Below are 20738 nucleotides of genomic sequence, written 5' to 3'. Positions count from 1 at the left end.
GATTTTTCATATGATCAACTACACAACACACAGTGAAGCAATGAACTCCAATGTCTTCAAATATACAGCAATGGAACCATGGATCACCAACAAAATGTAGAAACAACACCATTTTTTCTTACTGACAAGCCCTATCTCTTGTATATAATTTTCTGGCTAACAACCCCCCCCCCTCCATACTCAAAAATGATATTTCCAATCTCTCTCTCAAAAAAACAAAAACAAAACAATTCTTTAAACTTTTTTTTTACATGACAGGCATAGACTACTTTGGTCATTTTGCCCTATGAGAATGGAAATTTATACCATATGATGAATGCCATGCCTGACCAGAATTTGAACCCTATTTAAAGTTCTTTTTATAACTTTCTTTCACAAACATGAACCATGATTATAAATGATATAACCATGATTATAAATAAGCACAATGCAAGCACGTTATCATAAAGATTTTAAAAAAATTGTACTTACTTAGCTTTTCAAAATTACTCATCTCTATTCAAACAAAACCTAAGAATTTATTTGTGATTCTGGATAACACATTTACATATTAAGGAAAATAACTACTTGCTATTTTATTCACTCTGATTTCCTCTAATCAAATCATCCATTTCCAATACAAAAATTTAAAAAAAATATAAAAATAATTAAATACTGGTAAATTTTTTCTAAGATATTGTAAGGTTAAAATATTAAAAGAATAAATATAAATACATTTCTTTTACCTGCATAGCTGGAGATATTTCTTCCTCTTTCAGAACCTCAGATTGTGTTTTCTTGGGAGCAAATCCTAATGAATCATCATCACTTTCTTCAAGAGGTATATGTCTCAATCTTGCTAAATAATTTTCAAATATCATTTCTGTTGATAAAACATCTTCACTGAACCAAACCATACCGCAACGAGAAACTGTTGCCAAAGTTGCATACTTCAGATCTTGTACCTACAACAATCATTCAAATGAATTCTTTCAAAACTAGGAAAACAATAATGTTGGAGGCATATTTAGGAAGAGATCAATGAGATTAACAACTCTTTATCAGCAGCATTTTTTTCTTCATATTATTTAATCATCATAATATATATATAAATTTAACACAAAGAAAACAATGTCACATCATGGCAATGTATTATTTATATAAAAAAAATTACACAAAATAAATCTTCAATCTCTACAGAAAATAAACTTAATGATTTTTTGGCACTCTCAAAATGATTCTTTGGAAATGTCAGAAGTCTAATAGTAAGTCAGTTTATAAAAAAACATGTTTTATGTGTGATCTGTTATAAGAAATTACAAGATAAAAAGACAGTAGTTGTATATTATATTAAACCTTCTTAAATTCACATGTTTCCACAAATTCATATCATGTTATCTAACAAAGAACAGAGGAATATACCCCAATTAAATTAGACTGGCTCTAAAAATCATTTAGAGCCATATTATATTATATTACATTTACACCTTGTATAGCTTATTATTTCGTTGTTATATTACCCTTTTAATAATAACTACCGGGCGATGATAACGCCCAAGCATTTTTCACCTACAAACAACCAAAAAAAAAAAAAAATCTAAAAATCATTGAAGGCAACTCCTAACTCTACTCAGCCTCCTTTTCTGTACAGGTAAGACTCATGTGAATGTAATTAATAAAATTCTATTACAGTAATAAACACAGAGAATATTTACTATCATAGTTTTATAAATAAGTGGCTTTGAAGAAAACAAAATTTAAATAAATAAAATGTTTTGGGAAATGCTGCTGTCATAGGATGTTAAAAACCTCAAGGGAGAGAATTTCAAGATTTTCTGATACTGTGAGAAATTAAAGTATATTAACTGTGAAAATGGAATAAAAAAAAAATGTTATTTTTAACATGCATTTTAAAGAAAAGGAAACAAAATAATCTTTAAACATGAAATTAAAAAAAAAAAAATATTGTCCAAGTAAGACAAAAAATAATATGACTCAGCAATCCATTAACTTGACAAGTAGATAAGACTGCAGTTAATTCAAGTTATTTTACTTTCTATAAAATGGCAAGCAAACAAAATAATTATATATGTAAATATTTTTTAAATTCTATTAATATAAAACCACCTAGTACAGAATATTGAACATATTGTATAATATACTAATAATATCAATGTAACATTACTACAATTTACAATAAAGAAATATTTAAACCAGCACACAAACCTAACAACCACAACAAAATATTTAAAATAACAAAAATAATAATAGAATAAACAATCTGTGTGGTATTTAAAAACTTTAATGTAAAGATTGTGATAGTATTTATATAGAAAAAATAAATAGATCATTTAAAACTAGATTTCTTGAACATTACAGAAAAATTCAGAAATAATAAATCTGATATAGCAGACATAACAAAAACAACCTATTTCTGATCTTAACAAATTTAGAAACATAAGAAATTTATAAAGATGAAATAAAATTAAATATATTCGAAAAATAACAATAATCTATACTAGGTGGTTATATTAACAGAATTAAAAATATAATTAAACAGTACAGAGGAATAATATGCATCTTAAAAGGATTAATTACAGTAAAATAAATAAATAAACAAATATATATATATATATATATGACTAAAGTTAATAAGTACAATAGATTTGCCTACAGTTTGAAATTAATTTTGAAAAACTTTGTAAAATAACCTTTTTATCCATTATCAAAAGTTAAGTTTATTATTGCTTGTTTTCTACTAAACAGTTTAGTATAACAGTATTTTAGAGTTCATATTTACTTTATTAAAAAAATTCACCTTGTTACACTAATTACATTATTTCATTAACAGCATTAGATTCTGTGACCTCTATGATCAATCACAATATTGCATGATTGCAGAAAGAAGAAATGTTTAATCATGCAAAAAAACTGTAACAACCTGGAAAACAATATTCATCCTAGTAATAATGATACAATATTAATTATCAACTAAAGCAATTTTAATGAAATTTAGTATTAAACAGTGATAAAATTTTATTTTATGCAAGTTTCAGCATGAACTGCATACGTTAATGCAGATCTGATCCTGTCACCTTCTGCAAAAAATAACTACTGGAGGTGGCTCAGAAGCCATATGTGCAAAACTTAATTTTTTTTATTTATTACTTTTTTAAATGGAATTGAGTATCTATAATAATAACAGAAAATAATTTCATGTTACATCTTTTTTTTACTTCACTGCTATAGTCAGTATTAAATGACATCAGCTAGAGAAGATAAACAGGAAGTATGTTAAATCATGGTGGGGCAAGGATGAGAAAAAAAATTTAACAATCATAATTAAATGCCTAAAATAAAAATCATAAGGAAATATCATAAAAGTAAAATAGAAGATAGATAAACACAAAAATACAATATAATCTTAAAAGAAAATTCAATTTACCTCAAACATAACCCTGACATTTGGTGGTAGAGAAAGACGTTCACCGTTTGGCAATGTTAACAGTTTGTTATCATCCAGTACCGAATTAAGATTTTCAACCCATTCTGGATCGACATCTCCATCAAAAATAATCCACTGGCGTTTATTGATTTCACCTCTGACATTGTCTATTATTTTCCTGCAATCATAAGAAAAGTACTTACATTTTGTTACAAAAAAAATTACAAATATTGATAATATTATAATAAAAAAAACTTTAAGAGAAAACACTTTCATTCTGTTTACCATGAGACTGAATATATAGTGAGTGTCTTTACATTCTGACAAATTAAAATAAGCATACATCAATGAATGTAAGTACGACCGAGAAAGACAGTTTATAGTAATAAATTAATGTGTTAGAATAGCGCAGATGAGCAATCCGATCCAGGAGGTCAGTAACTCCCCTGTCAAAAAACCAATTATATTTTAATTTTAATGGTTTCTTAGAAATCTGAAAATTGAAAGATGTAAAGGGTAAGATAAAATAATCACCAGAGACCGGTTTAATGAACTAGTTGCAGTAGTTCACTAACATTAAGAATGCTGGATGCAGTTCACTAAATGCTGTAAAAAGTAAAATGAAAATTTCAATAACAGGAACTGTTTTTTTGTCAAAAATGAATCACAAATATGACATCGTAAAAATTTTAAGTAAATAGATTACAGTAAATTGATAAAAAATTTAATTTTTTATCAATTAAGAGAATCGGGAGAATTATCAGATCCTTTTGCCATCAAAAATGGCATAAGACAGGGAGATGGATTTTCTCTACTACTTTTTTACTGTGCTAATGAAAAGGTAGGTAGAGATTGGAACAAAAATTTAGATCAAAAATAATGAAATAAGAGTGGGAACTAAAGAACTAAAGATTAGCTTTCGCTGATGATATGACATTATTAGCTAAAAACTGAACTGAAGCTAAACAACATACTAAAAAAATAGAAAAACAAGCTGCTAAAATAGAACTAAAAATCACATTTGGGAAAACAAAAATTTTGACTAATGATAAAAACTGCCCGAATTTCCTTAGTATAAATAATTAAAAAAATAAAGAAAGTATACAATTTCAAATATCTCGGAGCATGGATCAGTCAGAATTATTTAGATAAAAAAGCGTTAACTATTAACGCTAATAAAATGGAATTAGCTTTCTAGCAAACGAAAACCACATATAAGTCTTTATGGAACTCAAAATTTCAACACTATAAAAATGTGATAAAGCTGGAAGCACTCTATGCAGCAGAATCCCTAAGACTGTACAACTAAGGTCTACTAGAAAATCTACAAGAAAAAAGAAACGAAAATAATAACAAAAAATTTAGTCTTAAATTCAAAATAATCAGGTAAAATTAATTCAAATAAAAAATGTTATACTAAAATTGAAAAAATGTCAGATTATTAGGAAAAGACCGATTCCATTTTACTGCTATTTATTTAGAATGAATAATAGTATATCGACTAAACAAATTTTTGATTTCTTCCAAAGTAAAAAAACTACGGACAAATGGTTCACACAATTCCAAGAAGACCTAAAAGAATTGAAGATAACTGCAGAAATTATAAGAGAAAAATAAATTTTAAAGAGAATAATAAAAGGTTCCAAGAAGCGCCAAAACCCATGAACAGCAATGAACTTTCTGAAGAACAAAGTAAAGAGATATCAGAGAGAATGAAGAGGTACTGGGCAGATAGAAAAACAGAAAAAAAGAAACAACTGCAAATAAATAAATGATCTGTGTTCCAAGGTGAACTATTCAGGGGAAAAAATAGTTTAAGAAAAATGGAATATGGTTACAAAAAAAAAAATTATAACATAAATGCCCCAAATTAAATAACAGTTTTACTAAAAATACACAAAAACAATATTCATATTTATAAAATGATAATGAAATTTTTTTAAGAACAAAAATGATTATCAAATTAGAAAAAAATAATTTATCTAAAAAATACTGAAAATATATGTTTGGTTAAGAATTAAGATGAACTTATATTAATAAATTAAAATACAAACGATAATTAACAGCAATAAAGAAGAAACATAAAACAACAATTTAACCTTTAAAATGTAACTTATTTTTTCTTTTTTTAAATAAATTATGAGACATTCAACATATAAACAAATGCATAAAACTCTTATTATTAAATTTATTAAAATATTATCACAATTATTACACAATTACATGCAAATAGTAAAATGTGATAACATTTATATGTCATTTTTAAAGAAAAGTTGTAGATTGAAAAAGATAAGTTTAATTAATTAACATAACAGTAACATATAACACACACAAAAAAGGTTTAGTTAAATTTCATTAAATCTTTATACCTTTTAAGAATAATATAACCTGAACTCAAGCCAACATACACACAAAATAATCAGTAACAAAGAATTATTTCATTAATAAAATATATATTAAAGTTAACATAACAACATAAATGAAATACAACACAAATTTATGCAATATAAAACATAACAATCTTACATACACGTATAAAATTAGAAACAAAACAAAACACCTAAACCCTGAAAATAATAAAATATACTTACAACAATAAAATAACTAATCAACAATTAGAGCTACAAAATGTAATTCACTACAACATTAGTATTTACAATAAATCTTTAAATTAAAAAAATTTAATTTATCGCATTTAAACAATTTTTTAATTTAAATTAATTCTTTTACTCTTGTGATTTACTTTGAAATATTACATACAAACCATTTCTATATAAATGGGGTACAGAAATTTATTGTAAATGCAAATTCTGAGATTAATTCATGCATTTATTTCAAAGCGTATAAGATGTGCTTTTTATTAACAGTTAATTATATATATATATTTTTTTAAAATGAACTCTTAAGCCATTAACTAAATGTATCACAAATAGAAGTGGAATGAACTATGTTTAGGTAAAAAAATGAGTGGGGGGGGGATTAAATATCCTTCAAAAATTTATAGGATCTGTAAGGAAATTGAAATGGAAGTGGGCTAGTCATTTAACAAGATTTAATGACAAGCAATTATCAGAATGAACACTTTTACCAAGAAAAAGGAATACAGGAAAGCAAATGAGTTGATGTATGGATGAGTTGAAGGCAAAAACCATTTAATTTTGATGGACCAACGCAATATAGAATGTAATAGGACAAATTCTTCCTTTTGTATATACTGTATTACACATAAATATATTGTACTTAATATACACTAAAAGTTATAGATTTAAACAAGTATTTAATAATTTTTTTTTATAACAATTTATATTACTATTTCCCACATAATTTCCCAATTAAAATACTGCTGATTTTACCACATTTTTAGATATAATGAAGAGCAGATATAACGATAGTTTAACTAGCAAAGAATCTCAACTAATCACAGTTTTTATAAGACATAAATGAAAGTTGTGAGCTTAATTGTAGCATGAAAGTTACACAGTATTAAATTTTGGATGGTTATTCATTATATTAACATGACTTCAAATATATTTTCTATTTGAAAGTAAAATTATTTGACAGTTTTTGCTGTCAATGTAGAGAAATATGGAATTTCTTTTTATGAATAAAACAAATATTAATGGCTTTCTGAACTTACCAGAAATAACAACATAATGAAGTAAACAAAAATCATCAATGGATGAATGTTTCTTTACAAATATTTTAACTGTTTAGTACTGACATGTTTTCAGAAAGTCCATTCATCGTGTGGTAAGTTTCAATAAAATTAACTGAATTTGCTTAAATATATGTGCCTTTCCTGCAGTTTTCATCAAACATATTTGAAAAAATTCGTAATTTGACAGTATTTATAGAAGTCTGAAAAAGGAATATTCTAAAATTGAAATTGGTTAATTACTGCTCTTGGCTCAAGCAAATAAACTAAAATATCACAACTAATTTATTAATAGAAGATTACATACTTTGTACATATTTTAAAATGAAAACATTTCCCAAAAGCTTACTTTTAAATTTCATGTTATATATGTACAAGAAAGCACTTCAGTGAGTAACTTAGTATGACTGAAATAAAATTCATATAAATATTAGCCGATTTATGAGAAATTTAAGTAAATAAAAAATGTATAGTCAATTTTTGGTTATGTAGCATGTATATTTAGAATTACAGCTTAAGGGATAACATTATTTTTGGAAACAAATAAATGACATACAGAGGAATTCAAATTAATTTTATGTGCAAGATACAACAATTTAACTTCTGAAATGCACCTGTAAAAAACAACCTGAGACTAATATTTACAGCAGTCACCTTCAAAGTACTCCCACTGTGTAGTTCTTCACTGGTTATGACGGTATTTCTATTTCTTGAAAGAGACCTGGAATGCATTTTTTTCCAAAATAATAAGTTCCTTGATGACATGCAATGGGTAACTCAGAAAATCTTTGTCCTGTGAAAAGAATTCATTGAATCTGTGAAAAGCCAGAAATCACAGAAACTAAGTCATATGACTAAGAAGAATACTTAGTATTCAATTTTATTAACAGAAATTCACACAATGAATCCACCACATAGTGGACCATGGTTGTAATGTATGATCCATTAATCAATCCACAACACAGGTCTTTTCCTCTAAGAAAATCTTGTAATCTTTCTAGCAGAGTATTTTTAAATAGCATTGTCGGCTGACTATTTGTCCCTGTTCAATAATACTGGTGGTCCTCTTGAATTGAATAATACTGAATCCACTTCTGATTGGAGAAACACGTCGACTACTTGAAATAAAAAGATATACTTTTTTTGGGGCATAGTGAACTCACTCAAGAATTTCCACTATGTTCTACCATTAATTTTTCAAAGTATGCGAACTAAATGCTACTTCCTACATTTTAATAACAGTTTCACAAATTTTCATACAAAATTTTATTTATGTCTGCTGCTCTAAATTTTGATCACTCATTTTTAAGAAACATCTTTATTTTTTTCAATAGCTAGCAAACAAACGGCTTTATCAAATTAAGGTTTATCCATACCTTCAGTAAAACACGTAATAACACAATTACTAACACTATTATGAAATAATCACCTGAGTGACAGGAAGCAGCCATTCCAGGAATTAAATTGTTACATCTTGTGATTACCAAATTGTTTTACAAAATAAAAACATGTACAAAGTTAATTCAATTCTATTTTATTTTGTTTAGATTAACATTAATTATGATAAGAAAAGCATACTTAAAGCTACAGATATTTCTAATTAACGAAAATAGATTGGTTTATTTTTTATGAGAAATTCATGATAACAAAAAACAACAACTCTGAACAATGCAATATACAGTACTATAATATATATTATACAGTAATGCTTTTGATAGATGTATAAATACAATTACAGTGGTTGCCACAAAAGATGGAGCTCGTTTTTAAACTAATGTATCTCGGTTAAAAAAAAATCCCACAATAAAAATGGAGGTATCATTGGAAACTGCAATTATTTTTATGCTAACTGGATTGGGCCAATATTATTTGCCATCCTTTGCTTAAAATTAGAGACATGAAAAGAGGAAAAATCAGGATTTTTTTCACTTTTTTTGACATCAACTTTGAATTACTCTAAAATCAAAACCGATCAACATAAAAATTTTCTACTTTTGGAGGTAGACTAAACAATTGTTTTTCAATAATTATATTTAAATTTAGCCCAAAACTACAATTATTTAAGCGTGCAGAGCGTTTTTTACAAGACAACCTTATCTTTAGTTTCAATCAATATTTTACAGGGAAAAACACATCGTTGTAATCATTGAAGCAATTTGAATAAGATGACTGTACTTTGAAAACAAAGTATTTAATATCAAGCTTTTAATTGAGGTGGGAAAGGTATGAAATAATCATTAAAAAAGCAGTTGCAACTAGTAGTTGAGCATGCACCCTATTTGTTCCTATACAGACCAGTGACATGCAGGCATGGTTTAATATTAAATTCACACAGTTTCATCAGTTTACTTTATACTTTGTTAATATTATAAATTATAATATTTGTAAATACTATTACAAATGTAAATTCTATTTTATTATTATTATTATTATTACTGTTGGTGTTATTTCCATATATTTTTATTTTTACTACTCAAAATATTTCTATCAAAGACTCATTTGTATAAAAAGAATAACAGAATACAAAACGCCATTAAAATCATATCAGTAAACATTACACAATTTATTATAACAATATCCTACTATAACATTACCTGGTATCGCACAACAAGCTCTTATCTGTGAATAGGGGCATACATTTAATTCTATTAGGACTTCAACAGTATTTGAATAATAATAATTAAATATGAAAACAACGGTTAAAAACAACTGTATTTTTAACAATTTCATTATTTTTATTAGTTATTTATCATTTTATTACTTGTTCCATAAACCTAAAGTAAGGCCCTTTTTATTTCATGCATGACTTGAAATGAACACAATTGTAATAATATAATTAAAATAAATACCGATTAACACATGTAGTGATGTAAAGGATTCATGAATAAAACACAAACAGAATATATTACACAGTTGTTGAAACTGTACCGCTCACTCGGATGGCTTCTTCAGTTCATCATATAATGCCATATTTTTAAATAGATTTTTATGATCCTGTAAATAATCCTCACCGTAAAACGTGAATGTTTATGAATTCAGATACTACAAATATGAATTCTACAAAATGATGCCTGATTATGCAGAAATTTATTTTTTCTACACCAATGTTAACCAAAGCGTGATGAATTTACTTGAAACCTGTACAATAAATAATAATAGTTTTGGGCTAAATCTTAATTATAATTATCGAGAAACAATCATGTGTTGCTACAAATGTTGTACATCCCTAATTTTCAAATGAATGATGGTAACTAAAATCAGCCGGGCAGTTAACACAAAAATAATTGCAATTTCCAATGATACCTTCATTTTTATTGTGTAATTTTGTTTTAACCAAGATAGAATAGTTTAAACACAAACTTCATATTTCATGGCGACCACTATAAACAATTGTATTTACACAAGCACCGCAAAAGAACAAATATTTAATTCTTTCCTAAGTTATAAATAAACAAACATTAAATTAATTAAAATAGTTTGGAAAAAAAGGAAAACATTTGAAGGACTTAAGAAAAATAAACTTTATTTATAAAAAACACATCTCTGTCAAAACAACAATGCGTTTATAAGGCAAGAAACTTATGTTGCATATATAAGAATCAGGGTGAGACAGACACATTATTAAAAGAGATAAAAATTATACGCCTGTATATGTATATAAATCAAAATTTATTGCAGTATGGTTATAATGACACCCATCTGAAGATATTTAAAATATAAAGATAATATTATTATGATTGAAATATGTATTCTTCATTTCACAAAGAAAAATAATAAATTTGTCAAGAATTAGCCTATAACTTTCCCATACAAAAATTTTAAATTTTAATGAAAAAACAGCTTATTTATAAATTGTTTATTTGCAGCTTTTAATAATTAAAAATAAAATAATAATATTTTGGACCTAATATAATCAATCATTCATGTTAAGAGTCTACAAATATTATAATAAAAACAGAAAACTACTAACTTTTTTTTACCATTATTTACACCATTACTATTATCATAACATAGATCTGCTTACAACTAAAATATTATCATGACACACTGCATTTTTTTATGGAAACAAATTCTGAGCAACTTGCATATTAGATAAAAAATGTCAACATGCAGTGCACTAATCAAATGATTAATTACAAAGTGTTTAATAATAATACAAAACACATTAATAACCTAAACTTAAAGAACATAAAATTAGACCTTTGCTATCAATATATATTAGGCAAAAAGCCTGTTACATCTTTGTAAATCAACCAACCCAAACTTCAATTATAAAATATCCTAACTGGGTTTGCTTTGTGTAGGTATTTCTTACAGCTAGAAAGCTTTAAGATGACTAAGTAAGGATCAATCAGAAATAATGCTGTTAAAAATACATTAACTACCAACATCTTAAAGTTTTATAATATTGATAACATAACCATTCACTTTTTCACATAAAAATAGCAAACCCACACAAATTTCACATCACCACCAAAATCTTTACATATAGATAAACATATGACTATACTTATACACACATGCAAATACAACGTATAAAATATCACAGAAAATATTACAATTAGTATACATAAAAATTATTAGAAAATTTACAAAACAAATAAAAGGTACACAATTCAAAATATATATAACGGGTTGTTATAACATGGTTTAAACTAAAAGGTAATATTTTGCACACAAGAAAAACATCCTTTTATTCATCAAAGTTTAGAAAGCTAAGTTGACGCGCTGGCTGGAGATGGATTGTTGGATCAGTGGATAGATACAAGGAATGCCAACAAAAATGCACATGAGACCACTGTAAGGTTTTTTTTATTTTAATTTAGCCTCTCACTCCTATCTATGTCAATATCATTGTCACTGATAACTGACACTGACTGGTGCTACCATCATTGTTTTCATTATCATAAATCTTTTAGTTTTGTATGTCAACAACTCTGTCAATCTCGTAATAATTCTGTTCTATTTCTAAGTTATGTTCTCACAGGACTGCTTCCAATAACCAGTTAACAATTCAGAAAAAAATTTCTCAGTCATTTCTTTTATTATATTTTGCCAATGTGACACATTTTCTTCCAGTGTGCATTCTATGTGGTCAAAAGATCATTAAAGGATTTTGTTTCAAAGTAATGTGAAATTAGAGAAAATCAGTGAAAAATAAGAGGCCTAAAGCATAGAGAAACAAAGCACAGATGTTGAAAAATAAAAATGTTATTGTGCACTAACTGCTCTTTAGTTTGGAGTTTTTGGCAAACCATAACAGAACTGTCACATCTTACTGCCTTGTATTTGCCTGATTTACCACCTGCAGACATCTTTCCATTCCCAAAAATGAAAACCATCATGAAAGGATGCCATTTCCAGATCATGGAATAAAATTAAAAATATCTGCTACAGAATGTGCAGGCTATTCCATACAACTAGAATGCATGAAGAATGGAAAAATGCTGGGAGTAGTCCATTAAAAATGGAATGTACTAATTTGAAAGAGATAAATTTGATTACCTTGTATACATAAGTGAAATAATTTTGAAAAAGTTTATTTTGTAAGCCAAGCCTATCATGGATGAACTTTATTTTAAATTTCAATGTATAATCTCTTTGCCAGTAGGGTAGTTACTACATTAAAATCACAAATAATTAAAGAATTTTATTAAAACCAAATTAATCAAAGATTATCCCAACAAAATAAAACACAACAAAGAATTATAAACCAAAAATTGATTCATAAATACTATCAAGGTTTCACTGTATTTACACTACCGTAACTAATTTACAAGTAATTTAATTTTATACAAATGTAGATATTTATAAATAATAGTATATTTTATATTTTGATTGATATCAGCTTTTCAAATAATGTAGGCCAAAGAGAGTGAGTAAATGAGTGAATGTGGTGTGTGTGTATGTGTGCGGGCACATGCCTGTATTCGCACACATATGTATCTGTATGTGTATGTAAAATTTAAATTTCATCAACTTAAACCTTGATTATTCAATCTATTTTACTTCTCTCTCTTCTCTTTATAAAGTAAAACTTCCTTACGTATAAATATAATAAACAGCTAACTCAAATTTTTTTGGAACTAAAACTTAATATTTAATTCCATCTAAGTGTTTACCAAGATACAAATATTATCAATAAACTTCTGAAATGAATACACAGTTAATTTTACTATGAAAAAATTCTGATTTCCTTGTATCATTAATTGCTGGGATTTGTGTACTTGGGGAGCTGCTTCTTTGGAGAAGTTGGCAATGAAAAAAATATGCTGTATAGTCTGGCTTGTTTCTTGCTCTAATTAAGTTTAACAAACATTTTTTTAAAATTTATGTATTTGTTTTTCAATACAAGATATCATCATAGGCAGAGTATAACAAAAAATTACTGCACATAGTTCAGTTCCATTAATTTGTTTACCTGATACAGATCATTTAAAGCTGAGTCTCTTCATAGTCACTGTATTTGTTATGGAATACAATATAACTTACATTTTTTCTTTTGTGTTTTTCTGTGTTACTGTATTTTACATGTACACAAGACATCTATTGACTGCCCAACAAAGACGAGAACAGTAAAGTTTTAGCATACAAAATTTTCACTTGTATAGTACTCTATATAAAGTTTCTCATTACAAATTAGACCTGTGGAACAATATTGTATCACTGGGCAATATTATAAAACTTTAGAAAAAAAAACTTTAGCAGTATTATAAAAAATTGAAATTTTATTAACTTAAATGTTTTTATTCGACTTTTGAGTTACAAAAGTTTAACTAAATATAATTTTAATTAAAATCAAAATATTATTAATAAAAAATTTTACTCACTGATATAATAATAAACTAATCAATCATAATAATTATAAAAAGTTATAAATAATATCAGAACATTACTTGAAAAAAGTAAGCAAAGCTTCAGATACAACACTTGATCATAAAGTTATATAATCAGACATCATCTATAAAAATTCTCAGATGATTTCTAATATGTAGATATTAAAACTCAAATTCTTCTTGTAAAGAAACCCGATCTAAATCATCTCCAAAAACAAAGAATCAGTTAAAGAGATGCACAGCAATATTAAGTTTACGTCAACACAATCTCTAAATACATCTTTTATCCCTACTTACATAATCATAAAACTCAAACAAATTCTAACCAAAACATTCGTAACAACCAAGAAAGGCGTACATTAAAATTTTAGAGAAAAAAAGAGAAAAAAAATAGAAGAAAAAAGGTAGGCTTCTTTGAATATGTCCTAAATCCTTTATAAAAAAAGTTTGAAACAAAATTATTAAGAGTATGGGTCAACATCAATTTTTATCTATTAAAAAAATACAAGCAGCAACTTTTCAATCAATAATAATTAACATGACAATAATTTCTAACCTACTAATTTTTTTCTTTGTAGTCTTGTTTCCTACAAGGTAAACCACATAAAATTTTGACAAAACTGTCTCATGATTGTGAATATGACCTTATGATGTTAGCCCTGATGGGCTTTATTTGTGAATATGACCTACCAATAATCATACTATTATTATCTGTATAGATTATTTAACAAAGTCTATGCTGTGTAAAATAATTAACACGAGAAGAAAATGAAGCCAATTACAACTAACCATAAAAATTGGTATATAGAGGAGCTCTTTGTTGTGAAGATACAACTGATAAAGTATGAATGATACAAATGTGAAGTTACAAATCTCAAATATAAATTCAAACATGCATTCTCCAACAATATTTAGATAATCAACAATTCATCTGATAACATTATTTGATAAAATAATTTTTGGATTAAAAAAGTTGAATTCATAAATAATAGTTTTATATATAAATGCATTAGTTTCAATTTTTTAAATTAATTTTTTTTTAAATTTAATAGCTGCTATTTTGGAATTTTCAAAGGTAAAATTTTTAAATGTATATATTTTGCAGAAAATTTGTGTTGAGTTCACAAATACCAAATTTCATTAAAATATTTTCATCCGTTCCAAAGACAAATTTTTATTGAAAAAACAAATTTGCAAGTAGAGGAAAAATAGAGCTAGATTAAGGGTTTTGTCCAAACAAACATTTCTGTTTACTGTTGATTTTCTGAATCAGCCCCTTAATTTGGCCTTTCAGAACAGCCTGTAGGGAGGAAAAATATAACAAGAAAAATATACGGGTAATAAGATGACTCTTGTCTGATGGGGTCAAAATCTGGCCAAAACTGGGATATATACGGCTACATATAACCCAAAACTTAGTGAAAATTTCAATTTCTTTAGTCAATAAATTTTTTAGATACGAGGTGAAAATTGTTAAGAAATAATGTTGGATACTCCCCAACCCCTATTTCAACCGATTTAAAATTTTGGAATTTAAATAACTTAAGTAGTACTTTCATCAGAAGCTCAATTTTCTAGGATCACTATACAGTCAAAAATTTTAATGGTAAAACCAAACTATCCCTCTCTTACTGATTCCTATACTTAATAAACGCTAGACACACACAGATGCAGTTTCACTGAATGTTCTGACAATTATTTCTTTTTAAATTAGCATTTATTTATTTAGCACATTTATTATTCCATTAATTTATCTAACAATGTTATTTTTCATTTCTACGTTTTTCTTCACTAGAAATCTAGATTACATCTAACAATATCTGTCTATGTTAATGTTATCATCAGTGCAAAAATTAAAATAAACTAATACTAATGAAAGGATGACTTTATTAAACAGAAGAAAAATTGGACATATCCTGTTTTCTTTCCGAATGAATTAAAAACCAGCATAGAGTACTGGAGTATTAAACAATAAAAAATTTTTACAAATATTGCAAAAAAAAGTGAATACATCATCATAGAGACAGTTTAATAAAATGCAATAAATTTAACTAAAAATTTAATGGAACAGTTTATGGATTTATTTCACAAAAATCCAAGTCAAAGAATACATGAGACAACAAAATGTTTTAAGTACTGTAAAGCAATTCAAAGATTTGAATTAAGACAAATAGGAAAAAAGAAAGAGTGAAAAGTACTATAATTCTGGGAGAAGAAGTATAATGGTTATAGAAAAATCAATCAAAATGAAAATACCAGAAATCACTGCCATGAGATGAAAAAAAAACTGGTTACAAGAAACAGAAAGAGAACTAACTTTTCATTTTGATAAAAAACTGAAAAAGAATGTATTGAAACACAATAAAGTAACTGCTAATCAGAACAGGGTATGACTCTGGAAAGTTTGAAAACTTTTTTCCGACTAATTTTCTTGAATACGCACTTAAAAAAATACTTTAAATGTTACAATGACATTAAGATTTTTATCATAATGCTATAATTATCAAAATAATGAAACTATGAAAAAGTGAAAACAATACCTCCTACATAAAATAAAAAAGAACCTCATAACTCAATCCATTTGCTGCAGAAAAATTCTTATTTAGATAAAAGGTGAACATATTCATAAAGTCTTTTCAATTAAAGTAGCAAATGACCTGAGCATTATCACAACACCCTTGGTTACATACTCATAAGAGACTTGAGTACTACACAATAGTAATGTAATGCAACCGCATTCATTAACTAATATCAATCTTAACTAGGTTCAAATCATATTTAAAATTTTTGAACATATCATACCAGATTACAGTAACACAGATAGCAGCATTTAAGATTACATTTAAGACTATATTTTCTTACCTCAGTATTCACAAACTTCCTTAAAACATTTTTAACGAATAACAGATAAATAATTCATTTAATTTATAAATCAACATATAAATAAAACTGATTTATGACTGAAAATACAAAGAAAAGTAATATTGACAAACACACACACACACACACACACACACACACAAATTTAGAAAAATACTACTGAAATAACAAGTAGAATACAAAGAGATTAGTACAAAAAAGTCAAATAAAAGATTATTTTAATCAAAAACAAAGTACATCACATTCACGAAAATCTCAATAAAAAAAATATTGTCACAGTCCTTTTTTTAAATCATTCAATTTTAAGATTCTAAACTATAGTTACTTAAAAAGAATAGTCAAACACATACAAGTTAAACAAACTTTGAAAAAACAATCACGGTAATTATGTAAATTCATGAATAAAAACATATGCAAAATAATTCTATATAATTTCTAATTATGCAAAATAACTTTGTAAAAAAAAAAACATATTTAAAAAATTAACCAAAATAAATCGCTAATCACAAAAATAAACCACACATACCTTTTCTAGAGTTCGTTCATAAGTTCGTACGCTTTCTATTAATGAAATAGCAAATGGATACAACTGATTAGCCTGGTGAGCCTTGTTAACAATAGCAAGTGGAACACGGAATCCAAGATTTTTTAAATTACAAACTTCTTTTGATAGTGTAATTATTTCTGGTAGAAAGTTTACCTAAAATTAGAAATTAAATATATAAACAAATAATACTAATAATAATAATAATAAAGTCATATTTCTAAATATTGGCACCACAGTGCTATAATCACGATTCTAGGCGTGTGTGCTGAGTCGACTGATATGTTAGAAGATGATTGATACCGTTCTTTATTCAGCTGTCTAGCCCCTGTAAGTTTCTTAGTGTACATTTAGGTCACATTCGATCTCTGATCAATTTTAAACGCAAGGAACATTAAACTGATTGTGGCATTTATGGAAAAGATGTAATGAGTGCAACGGGTATGATTGTTAAATGAAGGATGAGATAACACACACAAAGTTGAATGGAGCAGGCGATCATCTTTGATTTCTGACTATTTGATGCGCGCAATTAATAAAACAAAGAGAACAGATTCACCTCTCATCTCTTCCATGAATTTTTCTGAAATTTCACATTCATGTTCACACAAAATATTGAATTATTGAAAAATATATGCCTGCTGGGCTGTACTGAATCACATAATCACTGGGTATCTAAGATGCTTACGATAACAGATGGGCAGCACATTGGAATTTTTGACTAGGTACAGAGAACAAGATGACTTGTTGAGTCGTATAGTCACTAATGGTGATGTATATAATGTCTAAAAGAAAAACCACAATCTTTGGAATAAGAACTTCATTGTGCAGAAAGACCAAATGCCAGAATTTTATTGTACAAAAAGACAAAATGCCAGCCTGGAAGATCACTTTGTCACAATGACAAAAAAAGTTTTACTTGTCAACTCCTTGCCTCAAGGCTTTATAATCAGTAAAGATGTCTGTAGTGAAACACTGAAAAAACTGTCATGCAATGGAGAACAATTACTGTGGATTGCTTACTCAGGATATTATGTTGATTCACAACAATGCTTGCCCATATGCTACCACCACAACACATCTCCTCACAATCTTTAGCTGGAAACAGTTTGATTATCCCCCTCTACAGCCCAGACCTTGCACTAAATGACTGTTCTGTGTTTGTGTCTTAAAACCTTCCTTGCTGGCCAACAGTTCCAAAATGATTTTTGTAATTTTCAGTAATTTTTAACCTATTTAAGAAAATACACAATGGGTAATTAAAGAGTAATTCTGAGTAATCTATCCATGTTAATATGTAAATGTAAGTAATTACAGATAAATATATTTACAATGTTTTATGTTATGTTTACAATTAATAAGCAATGGTGAATACTATAGTATTTTAATATGTAAATTTAGAATCCATCGTAAAAAAAAATTGAAGGTATAACTTACTCTGAGTTTTAATACATTTCCTCTGCCAGTACATGAACGAGTAATTTCAATTGCAAATATGCGACCAGAAACTCCTAGATTCCTTTGCTGAACTTTACAAGCCCAATCTTCAAATATATCTAGTGTATTTAATTTTAGCCTAAAGCTGTCACCATCTGCTTTTAATTTTTGACCTTCTATGTGGTTTTGCCAATCTTTTCCTGTTAACAATAAAAAAATTTAAAACAATTATCATTGGATGATATATATATATAAACCAACATACATATCTACACTGTTACACTTCAGACAGTAATTCTATAGAGTCTAATTATTCACTTCAGGTGCTTTTCATACTAACAGTTTATGTTAATTACATCAGTAATATATTTCAGCAGTTTTGTGCATTACTAAGAAATAATACTCAAAATATTTTAAATAAAGTGTAACATCTATCCATTGGTACCATACTGCCACTTTTAACAATAATACATTATACTAACTAATAAATTCAATCGCTGGCACATGAAAGTTTTATTGTTACTAATGTAACATTTTACGTTGAATTCAAAAATGCAATTGGAATTTCTAGATTTGTGTGATAAAACATTTTTTAAGAATTACTTTTGCAGAAACTACTTATTTTTTTAGGAATAACTTATATCTATGAAAAAATACTTTAAATAATTTCTAACAAAACACGGGGTATAAATATAACATTATGAAGGCAATATGCATGACGATTCATTAATTGTAGGTATCGACATGCCAGCACAGAGCAGTTTTCTGAATCATATAATTAAGATGTAAGTATTTTGTATTTATATAAGTATTTTTTTAAACATTTGCTATGTATGCACTCTAGTGTGGCCTCATTCTGTTTTGTGATAGTGTCAAGAGCGTTGTTAGCGAATGAATATGCCAAGAAAGTGCATAAATAATCTGGACAATTTTTTTCTGTTATATGTGTATCGATTTGGCGTTTAAAGAACAATGACAAATTTTGAAGACACTAGTTAAAAAATGTTATGAACTTTATTTTGGCTATAAAGCTGAGGGATCAAAGTAAGGGCTGGACGCCTCACACCTGCTTTCAAGCTGTGTGAAATGTTTGATAGACTGGACTAGGGATAATCAGCACATGAGTTTTTCATATTGATGGTGTAGTGTCAACCACAAGATCATTTTTCAGACTGTAAATTCTGCATTACAAAGCTAAAAGGAGTATGTAGTAAACCCAAACACACAGTACGGTACCCAAAATATGTCGTCTGCTATAAGGCTAGTCCCTTATGGTAAGGACTTATCTGTACCACATCCTCTAACACTTCTAAATTTAGAAGATGAATCGGAATATGACGTAGACACTGTAATTCAAGCTGAGGAGCAAAATGATCGTACTTTTAAAGCGGATTTCTCTTCCATGAACTTCATCATCTGATAACTCAAGATGAATTAAATTATATTTGGAATTTGAACTTGTCAGAAAAACGAACCAAGCTTTTGGGGTAGGCTGAAAGGCTAAAATCTTTTCCAAGCTGACACTAGTGTGTTTCTTTTGTTAATTGTGGAAATTTCATGATTTATATTGTAAAGAAAATAGGTTTGAGTACTGTATTTATGTGTGTTGTCATCGATGCACTTCAATAAGAACATAACTCTACAGAATGAAGACTGTTCACATATTTTTTTTAAAAACTAGTTTAAAGGATGTTCTTGCATATGGCATCCTTCTGAACTGTTAGGTTATGTAAGTAACAAAAGAAAAAAATATGAGCAATGTGAAAATTCTGTTAAAAAAAATATTCAGTGTAACAAGTATCATTTAAATATATGTTGTGACTTATAAGTTATTGCATTACTAATGGATAACCATTAATATAATAAAAGAAAAGATAAAGCCATTGTTACACAAACTCTGGTCAAATTTATACAACTACAAGAACTGTTTTATTTACAGAAATGAAACATATTTCGTAAAAA

General features: G+C 27.1%; 2 protein-coding genes across 2 annotated transcripts in view; both read right to left on the bottom strand.

Annotated features, from left to right (window-relative positions):
* Positions 1-17340, bottom strand: part of LOC142317439 (dynein heavy chain, cytoplasmic-like) — a 35559-nt gene extending 18219 nt beyond the window's left edge. The window contains exons 1-3 of the mRNA XM_075354006.1: positions 17322-17340; positions 3425-3602; positions 726-944 (exon numbers count right to left, since the gene is read on the bottom strand). Coding sequence (XP_075210121.1) covers positions 726-944; positions 3425-3433 — 228 coding nt within the window. The 5' untranslated portion in view covers positions 3434-3602; positions 17322-17340. The remainder of the gene's footprint in view (positions 1-725; positions 945-3424; positions 3603-17321) is intronic.
* LOC142317438 (dynein heavy chain, cytoplasmic-like) overlaps positions 16539-20738 on the bottom strand; it is a 28424-nt gene continuing 24224 nt past the window's right edge. The window contains exons 9-11 of the mRNA XM_075354005.1: positions 18777-18976; positions 17322-17495; positions 16539-16676 (exon numbers count right to left, since the gene is read on the bottom strand). Coding sequence (XP_075210120.1) covers positions 16539-16676; positions 17322-17495; positions 18777-18976 — 512 coding nt within the window. The remainder of the gene's footprint in view (positions 16677-17321; positions 17496-18776; positions 18977-20738) is intronic.

Source organism: Lycorma delicatula, chromosome 1, assembly GCF_047948215.1.
Source record: "Lycorma delicatula isolate Av1 chromosome 1, ASM4794821v1, whole genome shotgun sequence".
NCBI lineage: Eukaryota > Metazoa > Arthropoda > Insecta > Hemiptera > Fulgoridae > Lycorma > Lycorma delicatula.
Note: the sequence above shows the minus strand (reverse complement) of the source record. Positions and strands in the feature narration are given on the sequence as shown.